Source organism: Lithobates pipiens, unplaced genomic scaffold (assembly GCF_037356315.1).
Source record: "Lithobates pipiens isolate NorthernLeopardFrog02 unplaced genomic scaffold, aLitPip1_a1.2 Scaffold_8, whole genome shotgun sequence".
In the NCBI taxonomy this organism is placed as follows: Eukaryota; Metazoa; Chordata; class Amphibia; order Anura; family Ranidae; genus Lithobates; species Lithobates pipiens.
In genome coordinates, this window is record NW_027507903.1 from 57514645 (window position 1) to 57532886 (window position 18242).

Here is an 18242-nt window from a genome sequence, read left to right on the forward strand (position 1 = left end):
GTCATCTGCTGCAAGTAACCTGCTCATATTGAACTATTCACCTGCTGCAAGTACCTGCTTATATTGCACCGTTCATCTGTTACAAGTGCCTGCTTCTCTGCACTGCTTTCATCTGCTGCAAGTTACCTGCTTCATTGAACCGTGTTACCTGCTGATCCATCTGCTGTGATTACCTGTTCCACTGAACTCCACCTATCCATCCTTCTCATCTGTTGATCCTGCCAGGCACCTGTACCCCTCCTTACTCCTGTGTTCCCTGTTACATTGCCAGGAAACCGGTAGTGGGAGTCGTAAGGGAGGCCTCTTTTCGCAATCCGGGCTCGCTACTAGAACAGTGCTCGACAAAACCCGGTCGCCAGGTCGCATTGGCGACTAGAATCAGCGACCTTGCGCCTGGGGCAGCATAGCTGGGGGTATCCCGTCTCCGTGGACCCCCCCCCGCGCGATCACGTCGGGCCGCGCCGCAGGCGGCCGGTAATTGAGCCCCCGGCTTTGAGGCCTTCTGTGATCCTATGGTTCCTTCTGGAATCTGGCGCCCTCTTGTGGTGGCCGTTGGAATTACAACCAACAATGCTAATCGGATTGCCTGCCAGTCTTTCTCCATCCCTTTACTTAGAACCCCTAAACAAAACAAAACAAAAAAAAAAAAATTATATATATATATATATATATATATATATATATATATATATATATATATATATATATATAAATAAATAATTTTTTTTTTTATTATTTATTCTAACACCCTAGAGAGTAAAATGGTGGTCGTTGCAATACTGTCTGTCACACCGTATTTGCACAGCGGACTTACAAGCGCACTTTTTTTGGGGAAAAAAAATGTATTTAATAAAAAATAAAGACAACAGTAAAGTTAGCCTAATTTTTTTTTTTTATATTGTGAAAGATAATGTTACGCCGAGTAAATCGATACCCAACATGTCACGCTTCAAAATTGCGCCCGCTCATGGAATGGCGACAAACTTTTACCCTTTAAAATCTCCATAGGCGACGTTTAAAAAATTCTATAGGTTGCACGTTTTGAGTTACAGAGGAGGTCTGGGGCTAGAATTATTGCTCTTACTCTACCGATCGCAGCGATACCTCACATGTGTGGTTTGAACACCGCTTTCATATATGCGTTCGCTTCTGCACGCAAGCTTGGCGAGACAGGGCGCATTTAAAACATTTTTTTTTCTTATTTTAACTTTTATTTTAATTTTTTTCACTGTTCTTTTAAAAAAAAAAAAATGTGTGTCACTTTTATTCCTATTACAAGGAATGTAAAAATCCCTTGTAATAGAAAAAAGCATGACAGGTCCTCTTTTATATATGAGATCTGGGGTCAGAGAGACCTCACATCTCATATTTACACTAAAATGCAATTTAAAAATGTCCCTCTAAGAGCTATGGGCAATGACTTGGAGACAGGTGGGGGGCTGGGGGCTATCTTCCCCTCACTCGTCTCCATGTCAGGCCAGGGACAGGTCCAGATCGCCGTCACGGACCTGGCTCCTAACTTTTTTAGCTGGCTCCTAGATTCCAAGCAAATTTGTCAACCCCTGTACTAGAAGGTACGTGACAGTAGCAGACAGCCAATGTCTGAGCCCGAGCGGGGAGCCTCCGCCATGGAAGAACTTTGTCAACACCTGGCAGGACTTTCTGAGGCAGTTAAGGGCCACCAGCAAGGCTACACCCGGCTGGAAGAACGGGTGATCGCTCTTTCTAACTCCTCTGGATCCTTGGGGGCCCCTCAACCATCAGTTTCTTCAGCTGAAGCTGGACCAGCACCTACAGTTGTGATGTTACCACCCGAACCTAAAGTTCCAACACCCGAGCGATTTTCTGGGAATCGCAGTGGCTTCAGGGCCTTCCGCAACTACTGCGAATTATATTTCACCCTCCAACCACGGACCTTTTCTCTGGAGGCTACCAAGGTGGGTTTTGTGGTATCTTTACTATCTGGAGACCCCCAGACCTGGGCCCACCGCCTGTTAGAACAGAAGGACGCAGCGTTGGCTAATCTTACTACCTTTTTTGATGCAATGGCTCAATTATACGAAGATCCCCAACTTTCAGAGACTGCAGAAACCGCCTTGCGGACCCTCCAGCAGGGACGAAGGGCAGTGGAAGATTATGTGGCCGAGTTCAGGCGATGGGGCGCGGATACGAACTGGAATGATGCTGCCCTTCGTCATCATTTCCGCATGGGACTCTCTGATTCCTTGAAGGATGAGCTTGCTAGAGTCGGTGTTCCACAGACCTTAAACGCACTAATTGACTTGGCGATTTAGATCGATCGTCGTCTGAGAGAGAGGAGAGCCGAGAGGGCCACAGGTTTCTCCCGCCCAACCTGGATGCTTCCAAAGGCCCCAAGCCATTTACATCCAGCACCTGCTGCCCGACCCGGGACCACGTCTGACACACCTGAGCCTATGCAACTTGTGGTCTTGCGACCATCTCTTACCCCCGAAGAACGTCAACGTTGGCGGAATAACAATCTATGTCTCTATTGCGGGGAATCTGGACATTACATCAGGAACTGTCCTATTAAGCTCCGTAAGTGTCCATCTATGCCTCCTGATCTCCCAGACTCTTCAATAAAGTTTTCATCTCACCTTATCATTTCTGTCTCCTTTCAGTTCCCAGGAAAGACTTTACAGACGCCTGCCATTATTGATTCCGGGGCAAGCAGCTGTTTTATGGATTCATCCTTTGCTGCCCAACATCAGATTCCTCTCCTACCTAAGACCCGTGGACTCTCTATCCATTTGGCCGATGGCTCCACTATTAAATCTGGTCCTGTAATTCAAGAAACTCTATCTACTGTTATCTCTGGTTCACATCGAGAACTTCTCCGTATGGACATTATCACCTCCCCACTTTTTCCTGTAATACTTGGGATGCCCTGGCTACAGGCCCACAATCCAACCATAAATTGGGTCACAGGAGAAATTACTTTTTCTTCACCTTATTGCCAGAAGTTATGTGGTTCCTCCGGTTTCCTGAGACCAGCAACCTTATTATCTATTGACTCAGAGATCGAATTACGTTAGGCCATTCCCGAAGTTTACCATGAATTCCTAGACGTGTTCAGTAAACAAAAGGCAGAGGTGCTCCTGCCCCACCGAGCTTATGACTGCCCTATTGAGTTACTTCCTGGAGCCAAAATTCAGTTTGGAAGGGTTTTTCCCTTAACAGAGGTAGAGCAGGAGAAACTCAAAGAATACCTCGAAGAAAATTTAAGGAAGGGGTTCATTCGCCCGTCTACGTCTCCAGCAGGTGCGGGTATTTTTTTTTGTTGAGAAGAAGGACCACACTCTCTGACCCTGCGTAGACTACCGCAAATTAAACAACATCACTATAAAGAACCAGTACCCTCTTCCTCTATTCCCAGAGTTATTCCAAAGACTGGGAACTGCTATAGTTTTCACTAAACTCGATCTCCGTGGGGCTTACAACTTGATCCGTATCAAGGCCGGAGATGAGTGGAAGACCGCTTTCCGTACCCGATTCGGACACTTTGAGTATATGGTGATGCCCTTCGGTTTGTGTAATGCCCCCGCCACCTTCCAATACTTTATCAATGATGTGCTCCGGGACTTTCTGGACTTATTCGCTGTAGTTTACTTAGATGATATTTTAATTTTTTCTTCCTCTCTTGAAGCCCATCGCAAGCATGTCAAAAGCGTGTTGGGTCGGCTCCGCCAACACGGACTATATGCAAAAGCAGACAAGTGTTTGTTCGAACAGGAAAGTATACCATTCTTGGGGCTGATTATTTCTAGTAAGGGTATAAAAATGGACCCCCAGAAAATCGCTGCGATTTTGGACTGGCCAACTCCTTTAGACAGGAAAAGAATCCAACGTTTTATTGGATTCGCCAACTTCTATTGCAAATTTATTAAGGGTTTCTTGGCTATTGTCGCACCCATCACACAACTAACTAGACAAGGAACCCGTTTTCATTGGACCTCTGAAGCTCAAGAAGCATTCGAGACTCTCAAGAGACTTTTCACCTCCGCTCCCATTTTAAGACATCCAGATTCCTCCCTGCCATTTGTTTTAGAAGTGGATGCTTCCGAAATCGCTGTAGGAGCTATATTATCCCAAAGACAAGGAACTAGGGCCCTGCTCCATCCTGTGACTTTCTTTTCGCGCAAACTATCAGCAGCCAAGAAAAATTACGATGTTGGAGACCGGGAGCTGTTAGCGATTAAATCTGCATTAGAAGAATGGCGCTATTTGTTAGAAAGAGCTTCTCATCCAATTTTAATATTTACCGATCACAAGAACCTGGAGTACTTAAGATCTGCAAAAAGACTAAAACCAAGACAAGCCAGGTGGGCACTCTTCTTCTCCCGGTTCTCTTTTCATGTAACTTATCGCCCAGGGTCTAAGAACTTAAAACCAGATGCCTTGTCATGGATGTTCCACAGTCCCAGGAAATTTCTCCTCCAGATACCATTCTTGCTACTGGGAATTTCCTTCTGCTTCAGGAAGACCTTCTCTCCCGGCTTAGACAAGCCTCCATGGGACAAAGACCCTTTTCAGAACCAGAACTACAAACCAGAGGTGGGTTACTGTGGTAAAAAGACAAGATCTACATCCCCGAAACTCTGCGGGTATCTATCCTAGAGCTGTGTCACGACCACGCACTCGCCGGACATTTCGGTATCACTAGAACCATTGATTTGGTACAGCGTACTTTTTGGTGGCCTCAGTTACGGGATGATTGCAAGAAATACGTGAACACCTGCACTACGTGCATTAGAAGTAAGAACTGTAAAACTAAGGCCTGGGGCCTCCTTAAACCGTTGTCTGTTCCGGACAGGCCATGGAAAATGCTGTCTCTAGACTTCATTGTTGAATTGCCTCCGGCAGACGATCATACCACTATCTTTGTGGTGGTTGATCGTCTGTCAAAGATCGCACATTTTATTCCCATGAAAGGTACCCCCTCAGCCTCTGAAACTGCACAAGTGTTCATCAAGGAAATCATTATGCTCCATGGGGTACCAGCCAATATAGTTTCGGATCAAGGGGTACAGTTCACCTCTCGATTCTGGAAGTCCCTCTGCAAGGCTTTGAATATTGAACTGTCTTTCTCATCCGCCTATCATCCTCAGTCCAATGGGCAGACTGAGAGGACAAACCAAACTCTCTAACAATATTTACGCTGTTTTTCCTCTTTTGCACAAGATGATTGGATCTCCCTGCTTCCAGTAGCTGAGTTCGCGTATAATAATTCTCTCCATTCCGCCACCAGACAGACACCCTTTTTTGCCAATTATGGCTTCCACCCTTCATTTCTACCCAACTCCCTTCCTGAATGCTCAGTACCAGCAGTCCAGGAAAAGATGAACTTTTTCTCAACCAACAACAAACTTCTGCAAGAAACAATAACTAGAACTCAAGAGCACAACAAGGCAACCTTTGACAAGAAGAGACGAGGAGCGTTAGTACTGGTACCCGGTGATTTGGTGTGGCTATCCACTGTAAACTTGAAGATGGCGTGCCCTTCAAGGAAACTAGGTCCCAAATTTTTAGGACCTTTTTCAGTCAAAAGGAAGATTAACGAAGTTGCTTTTGAACTAGAACTTCCAGACTCACTAAAGGTCCATCCGGTATTCCATGTGTCCTTATTGAAACCTTTCACTCCCAATCCATTTCCTAACCGAAATACCACTCCACCTGATCCGATCTTGGTTGATGGTGAAGAAGAATTTGAAATAGAAGTCATCCTAAATTTCAGAAGAAGAGGAAACCAGAACCAGTTCTTAATCAAATGGAAAGGATATGGTCCCGAAGAGAACTCCTGGGAGCCCGAGGACAACATTCATGCAAACAACTTGATTCAATCCTTTAAAAGGGCCCATCCGGAAAAATTTGCCCCTTGGGAGGGGGCAATGTCATGAAAATCGCATGAAGAGACTGACCCCCAGGACTTCTGGTTTACGATCGCGGGCGTCACCGCGGGTGCGCGCGCGTGCGTTCGTGCGTGGGCACGTGTGCCCGTGTTGGCGCCAAACGGCCTATTTAAACTAGCCTTTTCCTAATGGTCTCTGCTGTCTGCTCTACAGCGTTATACCTGTGAGACCTGATCCGTAGCATTCGTTCCTGTTTGACCCGGCCTGCCTTTGACCCATCTGCTATCTGCCTGCACCCGACCCCGGCTTGTTGTGACGATTCTCCTGCCTGTTCCCTTGTACTTCGCTTCCAGTCTGATATCTGACCCGCTTGCTTTGACCATCCATCTGCTAAGGTGAACCTGCTTATATTGAACTGTGTCATCTGCTGCCAGTAACCTGCTTGTATTGAACTGTTCACCTGCTGCAAGTACCTGCTTATATTGCACTGTTCATCTGCTACAAGTTACCTGTCTTATTGAACTGTTCACCTGCTGCAAGTACCTGCTTATTTTGAACTGTGCCATCTGCTGCAAGTAACCTGCTCATATTGAACTATTCACCTGCTGCAAGTACCTGCTTATATTGCACCGTTCATCTGTTACAAGTGCCTGCTTCTCTGCACTGCTTTCATCTGCTGCAAGTTACCTGCTTCATTGAACCGTGTTACCTGCTGATCCATCTGCTGTGATTACCTGTTCCACTGAACTCCACCTATCCATCCTTCTCATCTGTTGATCCTGCCAGGCACCTGTACCCCTCCTTACTCCTGTGTTCCCTGTTACATTGCCAGGAAACCGGTAGTGGAAGCCGCAAGGGAGGCCTCTTTCCGCAATCCGGGCTCGCTACTAGAAGGTACGTGACAAAAGGTGTCAGAACACACAGCCCATCACAGTTTGTTGTGTATGGGTCTACATAGTCACAGACCGTTCCGGGTACCCCTGCTAACCCGCTTACACAGCCAAAAGTGCCTACAATGGGCATGTGAGCTTGCTCCATGATGGTGGCTTGCATGTGGATTTTGTGAACACAAGTGGATTTTTGAACTAAAGTGGAGAGTTAATAACCAGGAGTTGAAAACAGGAGTTAAGACAGGAGTCTCTAACCTCTATCCTACCTCCATCCTCCCCTCCATTTTAAAGATCCCACTGCAAGGGGCAACCAGACAGCTCTCCAGAAACATCAGGCTGACAGCAAACCAGATTCACCGGAACCAGAGTGTTTAACGGGGACCACTGCAGCCAGGTAAGCTCGCACCTCCACTCCCCCCCCCCCCTAGTGATTGTTCCAGGGACTCCGTCCGACCGCCTACGGGGGTCAGGAAGGAATTTTTGCCCCACTGGTGCGTTTGGCTGCTACTGCCAGGGTTTTTTTTTCGCCTTCCTCTGGAACAATCAGGAACAACCGTAGGTTAGCATACCCCTACCTCCGGCCTCCATTCCATTTTTCATGCTATCCTAGGATGACTACTCCAGATCACAGCCATACTTCTTTTCTGAGCGGAGACCTTCACCTCAAGTAAAGGTAGCCAGAACAGCCAGCAACCGAATACAACAACTCCTTCCGCATCCATATAGGCATCCCCTGATCAACTTGCGCGCTAATAGCCTCAAGCACGGTGGCAAGTCTGATACCTAGCCCCTCCTCAAGATCAATACCCTGATCAGGATCATCATCTTAGGCCCATAGTACCATCAACAGCATCCACAAACCATGTGCTACTTCAAATACTCAGCTGAAGTTCTGCACAAAGGAACATCAACACCCCATTGCCATCTTCCATACAAAAAATACTTCAAAGAGAACAACTATTAAAAACCGGACGACAAGCAGCTCCCAACCACAGGAAGACATCTACTCGACCACTACAATTAGATTGCGCCTTGATTAACGGCAGGTCTGCAGTCAAACATAGACTGGAAGTACACGACTTCACCATCGAGAACAATGTAGACTGCCTCTTCATCACCGAAAGCTGGTTAACCTCTGACTGCAACACCATCCTCACCGAATTGGTGCCGGACAACTACAGGATCCTAACTGAACACCGGATAGGGAAAAAAGGAGGAGGCCTAGCAGTGATCTTTAAAGGTCACCTGGATCTCACTAAACCATCATCTCAGAACCCAGTGCCTTTTATGGAAACCTTAACGCTACATCTTCAACCAACACCCCATGACACCACTCATTCTACTGTGCTACAGACCACCGGGACCAAAGTCCAATCTTCTTTCACCCCTCACGGAATCCTTTGCAATGCACACCCTAAAATTCAAAAATTTCCTGGCACTCTGAGATTTCAACCTTTGGGCAAACGAGCCCAAAGACCCCATTGCGACTGCCTGCATCAATCAACTAGAAGAACTGGGTCTCCAGCAACTGATAAAGACTCCCACGCATGGGTCAGGACACACCCTGGACCTCATTTTCAAACAGAACATTGACATCAACATACCATTGCCATGGACGGATCACCAAGCCATCAAATTCAAAATAGCTACCAACATCACCAACGAAAATTGGAATCCTGTAACAACAACGCACTGGACCAGATCGCATAAAAAACTGTACTCTGAATCCTTCAAATCCACTCTGTCCAACAAGATAACTACAATAACCTTAAACCACTCTACGGAGGAAACACTCAACTCCCTGAACAGGGCATTGCTGCAATCAGCAGACTCGGTAGCACCAAAACGCAGGGCTCTCATCAGGAAGAAAAACTCTGGATGGTTTAATAGCTCCCTCGCCGTACTAAAACAAGAACGCAGAAGAGCGGAAAGAACATGGAGAAGAAATACCACGAGGAAAACCACTTTAACTACAAAGGTCTCGAAGAGAATTATCGGAAAGCAATCTTCAAAGCCAAAAAGGACCACTTCTCATATACAATCTTAACGGCCGCAAAACAACCACAGGAACTGTTTAAACTGGTTAATCAATCAATGAATCCGGTGTGCCTAGAACCCCCAGAAAGTGAATCCCAGGATTACTGTGACAAACTGTCGGATTTTTTCATCGATAAAGTCAAAACCATCAGGGAAACAATTTGTCAGAAGAAAACATCCAACCTCAGCCAGCAAATACATAAAGAGGATGTCTGCACCAACATACCGCAACCACCGAAATTTTCACTATCCCCAATTACCCTAGACACCGCAAAAAACATCATTAATAATGACATCATGCCCAACGATTACCCAGATTGTTAAAATCTGGAAAACAGCTAAGGCCCTGTTGGGATACCAACAGGTATCCGTGCTGGCTCCCTTATGGGACAATAGAAACCTAGATGAGCTATTTAAAGTGGAAAAAAGTAAGGAGTGGGTAAACCAAGGGATAGATAAACTAGCGCAATTGCTCCAGGATTCGGATATTAGATCATTTGCGGACCTAAGGTCCGAATTCTCTCTATCGAATCACTCGCTTTATAAATATTTCCAGGTCAGACACGCAATCCAGGCCCAATTTAGATCACAGGAGATACAGTTGATTGAGATACCGGTGTTATCTCAAATTATGTCCAGGGATACGCTCAAAGGATTGATTTCATCCCTATATAACAGGTTGGGAGATAAATTGCTGGACCGAAGCGGTGTGATTAAAAGTAAAGGGAAATGGGAGAGAGATGTGGGTCCGCTGTCCACACCGGACTGGGACTGGATAATGGAACAGGGAACCAGGGTCTCTATTTCTCCGGCACAGAAAGCCTCTCAACTCTTTTTTTTCCACCAGACATATTATACGCCTAGGAAAATGTTTAAAATGGGATGCAGGGATAACGATCAGTGCCCCAGATGTGGTCGAGTTGGGGATTTCATTCATATGTTTTGGAGGTGTCCGAAACTGTTCAGATACTGGACACAAGTTATAGACCATGTGAATGAAATATTCGGGTTGACACTGGAGGCAACAGTGAGGACCTGTTTGTTGGCTATACCGGAGGGATATAAAATCCCTAAAAATATTTTTGAACCAGTTACTAGATGCCTTTTCCAGGCGAGGAAATTAATCGCCCAGAATTGGCAGGCATACTCTAGTCCACTATCAGATATATGGTTGGATAATATAAAGAAAACTATTGGTAATGAAAGGGTTTTCTTTATTAAGCAGGGTAACGGTAAGAAATTTAAAAAGATATGGGGTTCGGGATTGGGAAGACTGGGGATTCCCCTATAAAGTATTGTGAACAGGCGTCTCTTAGCCTATATAGCTTCTCTATATATCTCTATTAGGCATCCTTTGCTCGATGTGTCTTCTAATAGATTGGGGATAGGAGGGGGGGGGGGGGGGGCGGGTGGAGGGGAGGAGTAGGGAAAAATTTTGTATTAGATATGGAATACCAGGATTACTGGGGGATTTTTTATCACTTTTGTACCTTAAATAAATGTTACAAAGTTCCTAGGTGACTATATTAAGCTTGAAATTTGAACAACCAAATATGCTACGATGATGTGGAATGGAAAATGAGACACGAGTGAGCGATAAGCTGAACCTAGTCTCTGGTAAAGAAACACTGATGTGGCAAAAAAAAAAAAAAAAAAAAAAAAAAAAATAATGACATCATCCCCACAAAACGACTGAAAGAATGCTCCGACATCGTGGCTCCAACCATAACCCACCTCATAAAGAGATCATTCCACGGAGGGATTGTTCCCAGCATCCTCAAACAAGGCATCGTCAAACCTCTACTCAAGAAACCAAACCTGGACCCTCAGGATCGAAAACAACTGTAGGCCAATTACAAGCCTCAACACCATTTCTAAGATCATGGAGAAAGCTGTAGTACATCAGCTACAACTTCACCTGGATACTCACAAACTCCTGGACCCGCTGCAATCAGGCTTCCGCCCGGGTCATGGAACAGAAAAAGCTCTCCTCAAGATTTGGGATGACACCCTCGAAGCAGCAGATGACGGAGAGCCGTGTCTCCTCGTACTGCTAGACCTAAGTGCAGCGTTTGATACAGTAGATCACAATACTCTACTCGTCCGCCTCACAGAAGTAGCCGGAGTCCAAGACATAGATCTCCAATGGTTCGCATCCTTCCTAGGAAATTGGTCACAGACAGTGAAACTAGGAAAATTCCTCTCCGAAACTCGGGAAGTCACCTGCGGAGTCCCTCAAGGCTCTCCTTTGTCACCCATTCTCTTCAACATTTACATTCACCTACTCCTTCAAATCATCAGATGCTCAGATCTCTGCTTCCACTCTTACGCTGACGACACGCAACTTTATTTCCGGATCAATGGAAAAAAAGATCACCAACAACTTGAAAACTGCCTCAAATCAATAGAGGACTGGATGACCCCTAACTCCCTCCAGCTGAATGAATCAAAGACAGAACTTCTTATCTTACACCCAAATCATAAGCCCGCAACCAAAACCTCCTGGTCTCCACCAACCGTCTTTGGGCAGACTATCTCCCCAAAGACCAAAGCCAAGAGTCTCTGGGTTATTTTAGATGCACAAATGTCAATGGATGCGCAAATAGGATCTGTAGTCAGTGGATCTCACCATCTGCTACGCATGCTTCGCAGACTCATCCCTTTTATCCCAAAGAATGACAAAGCAGTGGTAGTTGGAACAATCATTAATTCACAACTGGACTACGCAAATTTGCTTTACATAGGATTACCACAATATCAACTTGCGCGATTACAACTGATCCAAAACACGGCGGCAAGGCTGATAACAGGAAAAAAACCCTGGGAATCCATCTCTCCTAAGCTGAGGAGCCTACATTGGCTAACCATAAAAAATCGGATCACGTTCAAGACCCTTTGCCTCACCCACAAATGCGTGCATAGAGAAGCTCCGCAATACCTAATGGAGAAAATAAATCATTACACACCAAACCGCAGTCTTCGATCAGCCAAAAAAAAACCTCCTCCTCATGCCCAAAGCCCGGTATAAATCCAAGAGGGATCGGAGATTCGCTGTCCAAGGGCCTCGGCTATGGAATGCTCTACCAATCAACATCCGCCTGGAAGAAAATCACCTGGCTTTTAGGAAAAAACTCAAGACCTTCCTCTTTTAGCAGATGATCAAAGCTTGCCACAGTGCATTGTCGCATTGTGGGCTATACAAGTATTTCATTAATTCATTCATTCATTCAGAATTGGACCACACAGAGCAATGGAAGAAGGTGGCCTGGTCTGATTAATCAAATTTTTTTTTTACATCCTGTGGATGGTTGGTTGTATGAGCGTTGCATACCTGGGGAAGAGATAGCACCAGGATATAGTATGGGAAAAAAGCAAGCCAGTGGAGGCAGTGTGATGCTTTGGGCAATGTTCTGCTGGGAAATCTTGGATGCAGCCATTCACATGGATTTTGCTTTGGATTACATGTTTCGATGAGTCAGGGCTGTTTTAGTGGCAAAAAGGGGACCAACCCAATATCAGTTGGATGATCATAATGTTATGGTGGGTGGTTATAATGTTATTGCTGATCAGTGTATACGTATGTACAAGTATTATCTGTGTTTGCATATGCTATGAAGGCAAGTATAGCCTAGTGTGCTATGCTGTTAACTATTATAGGCCAAAAGATCTCTACCAGAATCCAACATAGTGTTCACAGATGAGATTATAAAATAACATGTGTAAATAAATGTTACGTATTCTTAAATATCTTCAGTAATTATAATTTCCTTACACACACACTTATCGGATTTAATGGCTTTCTAAGCACATGGGAGATACAATTTGGCAATATATTAAAGGACAAGGATTAGCCACAGCCTGCTCTAGAATTAAAATAGTAGTATATTACTAAAGAAGAACTACAGGAAAAAACTGCTTCAAAGAACCACCAAGATGGAACCTGTAGTTCCTCAACAGCTGGAAACCATAGTTTGACTAAGTCTGCATTAGACTAAAAAATATACAAGTCATTTGGATAATGTCTAACTGATGACTTCCATTCATCCTAAGTCGTTCCATGCCCATTATAACAAGTTTTAGGGAGACATATGGTGATCTGGTACTTGGAATAGGGAGCTGGATGCCGGCTGTTCTGTCACAAGGGACAATAATTACTCACACTCAACAGCTTTCCTAACTGTGATCCAACTACAATACAGTAATATACATCTGTCCTTGTCTTGCTTTTTGCACATTATTAGAATTAAGTCAGTCTAATTTATAGTTTATGTGCTAATATATGCACTACCAGTTCAGATATAAGGCAAATGTATATAACACATGGCACCACAATGATCGTTTACTAGATCAGTCTTGTGCTCTACTGTCAGCTCCTGGATACCGATCAGAAATGCCACTATTATTACAGTCATACGTTCTGTATGTTCTGTCATGTATTGTTTAAGAATCTTAATAGAATTTGAAAGTTGTTGGAATATAAGTCTTGCCAACTGAAACTTATTTTTAATAATCAATGTTATGGAAATTAACATCACCAAGAAAAGGCTGTAATAATGAAAAATAAACCACCCTTTAAATAAAAGCTAAACCACACTAGGTGTCTGCAGTTCTACAGTGCATATAAAAAACGTACACATTCCTGTGAAAATGTCAGGTTTCTCTGATGTAAAAAAACAAGACAAAGATAAATAATTTCAGAACTTTTTCCACCTTTAATTTGACCTATAAACTGTACAACTCAATTGAAAAAGAAACTGAAATATTTTGGGGAGGGGGGAAGTAAAAAAAAAAAAGTGGTTGCACAAGTTTGCACACCCTGTTATAATATATATATGGGGATGTAGCTGTGTTCAGGATTAAGCAATCACATTCAAACTCATGTTAAATATGAGTCAGTACACACCTACCATCATTTAAAGTGCCTCTGATTAATCCCATATAAAGTTCATCTGCTCTAGTAGGTCTTTCCTTACATTTTCTTTGTCACATCCTACAGCAAAAGCCATGGTACGCAGAGAGCTTCCAAAGCATCAGAGGGATCTCATTGTTAAAAGGTATCAATCAGGATAAGGGTAGAAAATTATTTCCAAGGCATTAGATATACCATGGAACACAGTGAAGACAGTCATCATCAAGTAGAGAAAATATGGGACAACAGTGACATTACCAAGAACTGGACGTTACTCCAGTATTGATGAAAAGACGAGAAGAAAACTGGTCAGGGAGGCTGCCAAGAGGCCTACATCAACATTAAAGGAGCTGAAAGAATATCTGGCAAGTACTGGCTGTGTGGTACATGTGACAACAATCTCCCATGTTCTTCATATGTCTGGGCTATGGAGTAGAGTGGCAAGATGGAAGCCTTTTCTTACGAAGAAAAACATCCAAGCCCGGCTAAATTAAGAAAAAAAGGAAATTTGAAGTCTCCCAAAAGCATCCGGGAAAATGTGCTACGGTCTCATGAAACAAGAGTTGAACCTTTTGGCGATTCAAAAGATATGTTTGGTGCAAAAACAACACTGCACATCACCAAATTAACACCATTCCCATTGTGAAGCATGGTGGTGGAAGCATCATGCTTTGGGGCTGTTTTTCTACAGCTGGAACAGGAGCCTTAGTCAAGGTAGAAGGAATTATGAAAAGCTACAAATACCAGTTAATATTGGCACAAAACCTTCAGGCTTCTGCTAGAAAGCTGAACATGAAGGGGAACTTCATCTGTCAGCATGACAACGACCCAAAGCACACATCCAAATCAACAAAGGAATGGCTTCACCAGAAGAAGATTAATGTTTTGGAATGGCCCAGCCAGAGCCCAGACCTGAATCAGATTGAAAATCTGTGGGGTGATCTGAAGAGGGCTGTGCACAGGCGATGCCCTCGCAATCTGGTAGATTTGGAGTGTTTTGCAAAGAAGAGTTGGCAAATATTGCCAAGTCAAGATGTGCCATGCTGATAGACTCATAGTCAAAAAGACTGAGTGCTAAAATAAAATCAAAAGGTGCTTCAATAAAGTATTAGTTTAAGGGTGTGCACACTTATGCAACCATATTATTTTATTTTTACTTCCCTCCACCTAAGACTGGGTTCACACCTATGCAAATTGGATGCATGTTTACCCGCATCCAATTCGCATAGCAGGAGAATGTAGCCGGTTCACATATCTCCGGGGCGGCTGCAGAGCGCACTGCACAGAAACGTGGGCATCTTGGGCTCCGTTTCAGGGCTGAATTCATGCAAAGATTCGGCCCTGAAACGGCAAAGGGGGACGTACAGCATTCCTGTGCGATCCGCAGCCGGTTCCAGTGTGAACTGAGCCTCAAAGATTTCAGTTTGTTGTTAACTGAATTGTACAGTTTATAGGTCACATTAAAGGTGGACAAACTTCTGAAATTATTTATCTTTGTCTCATTTTTTTTACATCAAAGAAACCTGATATTTTAACAGGGGTGTGTAGACTTTTTATATCTACTGTATGTATCTATGAGAAGAGATGGTCCATCAGTGTTCAGTGTACACCTGCTGGTTGCTTTGGCTGTTCAAGTCCTGGGAAAACAATGGAGCAGATCAGACTACGGAAGCTGTTACTGCTCACCCTGTCTCATGTGGATGAAATGATCCATTAAATGATATCTAAACCAAAAACAATATATTTTATATGTTACAGCTTAGCAGTACTTGTGGAGACTGCATTATTTTTCTTTAGGCCAATTACATTTTCAGCAAGTACAGAAGTCACTGGTTAATCTTGCCAGAAATTAAGTCGCCACGTCTCTTGCTGTGAACTGTAAGCAAAATCCTTATATTTCTTGTGTAAACGGTACTAGTCTTATCAATACACTATATCATAGACAAACAAAATCTACTCCAAAACATTATACTCAAAGAGACACTGGGAATTTCCAGGGCAGTAAGAAACTACAAATAAGCTAAAAAGTTTCAGCCAGATGGCTGCTTCACAGCAAGGCCTTCCCTGGCAGGCACCCAACAGATGCCCAAAACACAAAAATACCCAAAGCAATGCCAGACCAAAATCAGATAAAAGAGTCTAAGACAACCCCAATTGTTAATAAAAATAGGTCAATTGCTTCTCAGCTACTGCTGTCAGGATGTTCCTCTATGAGTAATGTTCAATACTGGTTCTAATTCAGATCTTTGAAGTTACTGGTTTCTATAAGTACGTCTGGGTTTTGTCCTTTGTTGGACCTTGGTAAGCAGAGAATCGTGTTGGCTGTTTTTGTGACCTTTTTTATACCAACAATTGCCATTGTGTTAGACTCTTTTATCTGATTTTGGTCTGACATTCCATTTTGTATTTTTGTGTAAAAACAAGTAAACATGTCCATGAGAAAATCATGGCTCCTTCCATAGATTCAGTTGAAAATGAGTGTGGCCACAAAGGGACAAGAAGTGTGTTATTTGCAGGATTACCAGGTGAAAATAAAAGAATAGCCTGAATAAACTAATGCAGTCACCACATTTAAGTACTTATATACCATATTTATCGGTGTACACGCACCTTCATTTTAAGAGGGAAGTTTCAGGAAAAAAAAAACTTACATTTTAAATATAGAACTTTGAAGCAAAATTAGGGTCACAGCTTATCAATGCAGCCAGTGCCCATCTGCAGCCATTAAATTGCCCAAAAATGCAGCCTGTCCAGTGCCCATCTGCAGCCATTAAATTGCCCAACAATGCAGCCTGTTCAGTGCCAATCTGCAGCCTCACCTTTCCCATCATGGCAGCCTCGTCAGTGTTGGATTATCCCTGCTGTCTTCGAGGGAAGAGGAGGAGCGAGCGCTGCTGAATTACACAGAGCCAAGATCTCCTGTGTACCCAGCGCTGCGTCACTCACAGCCACGCCTCCTGGCCCTGCTCATATGACAGACAGAACAATGGCCCAATGTGGGGCCAGGAGGCGTGGCTGTGCATGACGGAGTGCCAGGTACACAGGAGATCGCGGCTCTATGTAATTCAGTGGCGCTCGCTCTCCTTCACTCAGAGACAGCAGGGATTGGCGTATAGCATGCACACACAATTTCCCTCTGATGTTCAGGGGGAAAAAAGTGTGTGTTATAAGCCGATAATTACTATATATATATATATATATATATATATATATATATATATATATATATATATATATATATATATATATATATATATATATACATATATATATATATATATATTTATATATATTTATATATATATACACACACACACATTTTTTGTTTTTGGGTTCAAATGTAATTTAGGCATATCAGAAGCAATGTCTCAAGAGACCTTCATAGAGCTCTAAAAGGTAAAGTCCTATATCAATTAGTAATAGAGCCATTCATTTAACCCAAGCTTAAGGTTTGGAATGTAATTCTTTATCTATAATCTTGAAAAACAAAATAGATAAAATAATATTCGGAACACACAACTGAAATCTGAATGTAATAATAGCCTAATTTACAGCCCAGCACAAATTATTTGAAGTAGATAATTGTTTTTAATGATATCTGACTAGAAATAGGAAGAGCATATGTAAGACTCAGTGTAGCTGAATTTATGGGCTCAATAGAATTAAAGATCAATTTAAAGAAAATTTTATGGATTTTACATCATTTTAAGTCTTCACAGAATTCTGCTTGAATAACAAGCCAAGTCCTAAAAATTTTAGCATCAAGTGAGAAAAATATCATTACAGAACAGAAAGGAAGGCTTAAAGAACAACCATCTGTATCTATAATGCAGTATTAGATACACATATAGATAAATACAGGGTTTTATTACGGCTACATCGCTTTTTAATTGGAAAATCCATCGTCCACGGAGCATGTAGCTATAAATGAAGCAATCCTATTCAGTGACAAGTAATGAGAGGTAGCCTGCCAAAAAGAGCTCACGATGGATGCAAGGGCAGAGAAGAGGCAGCACTCGCCAGCAGCACATCATTTTATAGCCATTAATAAATGTACTTAAGGGCCAAAGGATGCTGAAAGATTTTTGGATGAGAAACTCCAGCTAACTAAATGGCATAAATCAGTGCCTGGTCAAAGACAACTACAATATGTTTACAGAAAAATACATATATTGTTTTTACCAACCTCTCTCTTAAGTCATCCAGACAGCGCTGCAAGTGAACCTCTCCCGCTGTAATAAGTACATGTTCTCCTGTCTCCTGGATCAGAACTTCAACACAGGGATCTGCTTGATTCAAAAGCTTCATTCCTTTAACCAACTGTGGCATCTCACCTAGTTTAAAAACAAAAAAAAAAACACATACGTATAATTTAAGGTAAAACAGGCATCTGTAAGCAATGGTTATATGCATCAAGTGAAATCCTGAAAAGGTTCATGGCCTAAAATTAACAATTATTGTTTTTTTTTTTTAAATAGTTTTTTTTCATTTAATCAGTTTTTATTGAAATTTCAATAATAAGTAAGACACAGAAAG

The 18242-nt window shown here is 43.0% G+C and overlaps 1 protein-coding gene across 1 annotated transcript in view; it reads right to left on the reverse strand.

The window, feature by feature from the left end:
- Positions 1-18242, reverse strand: part of EFL1 (elongation factor like GTPase 1) — a 558006-nt gene that overhangs the window by 82282 nt on the left and 457482 nt on the right. The window contains exon 17 of the mRNA XM_077472758.1: positions 17893-18040. Coding sequence (XP_077328884.1) covers positions 17893-18040 — 148 coding nt within the window. The remainder of the gene's footprint in view (positions 1-17892; positions 18041-18242) is intronic.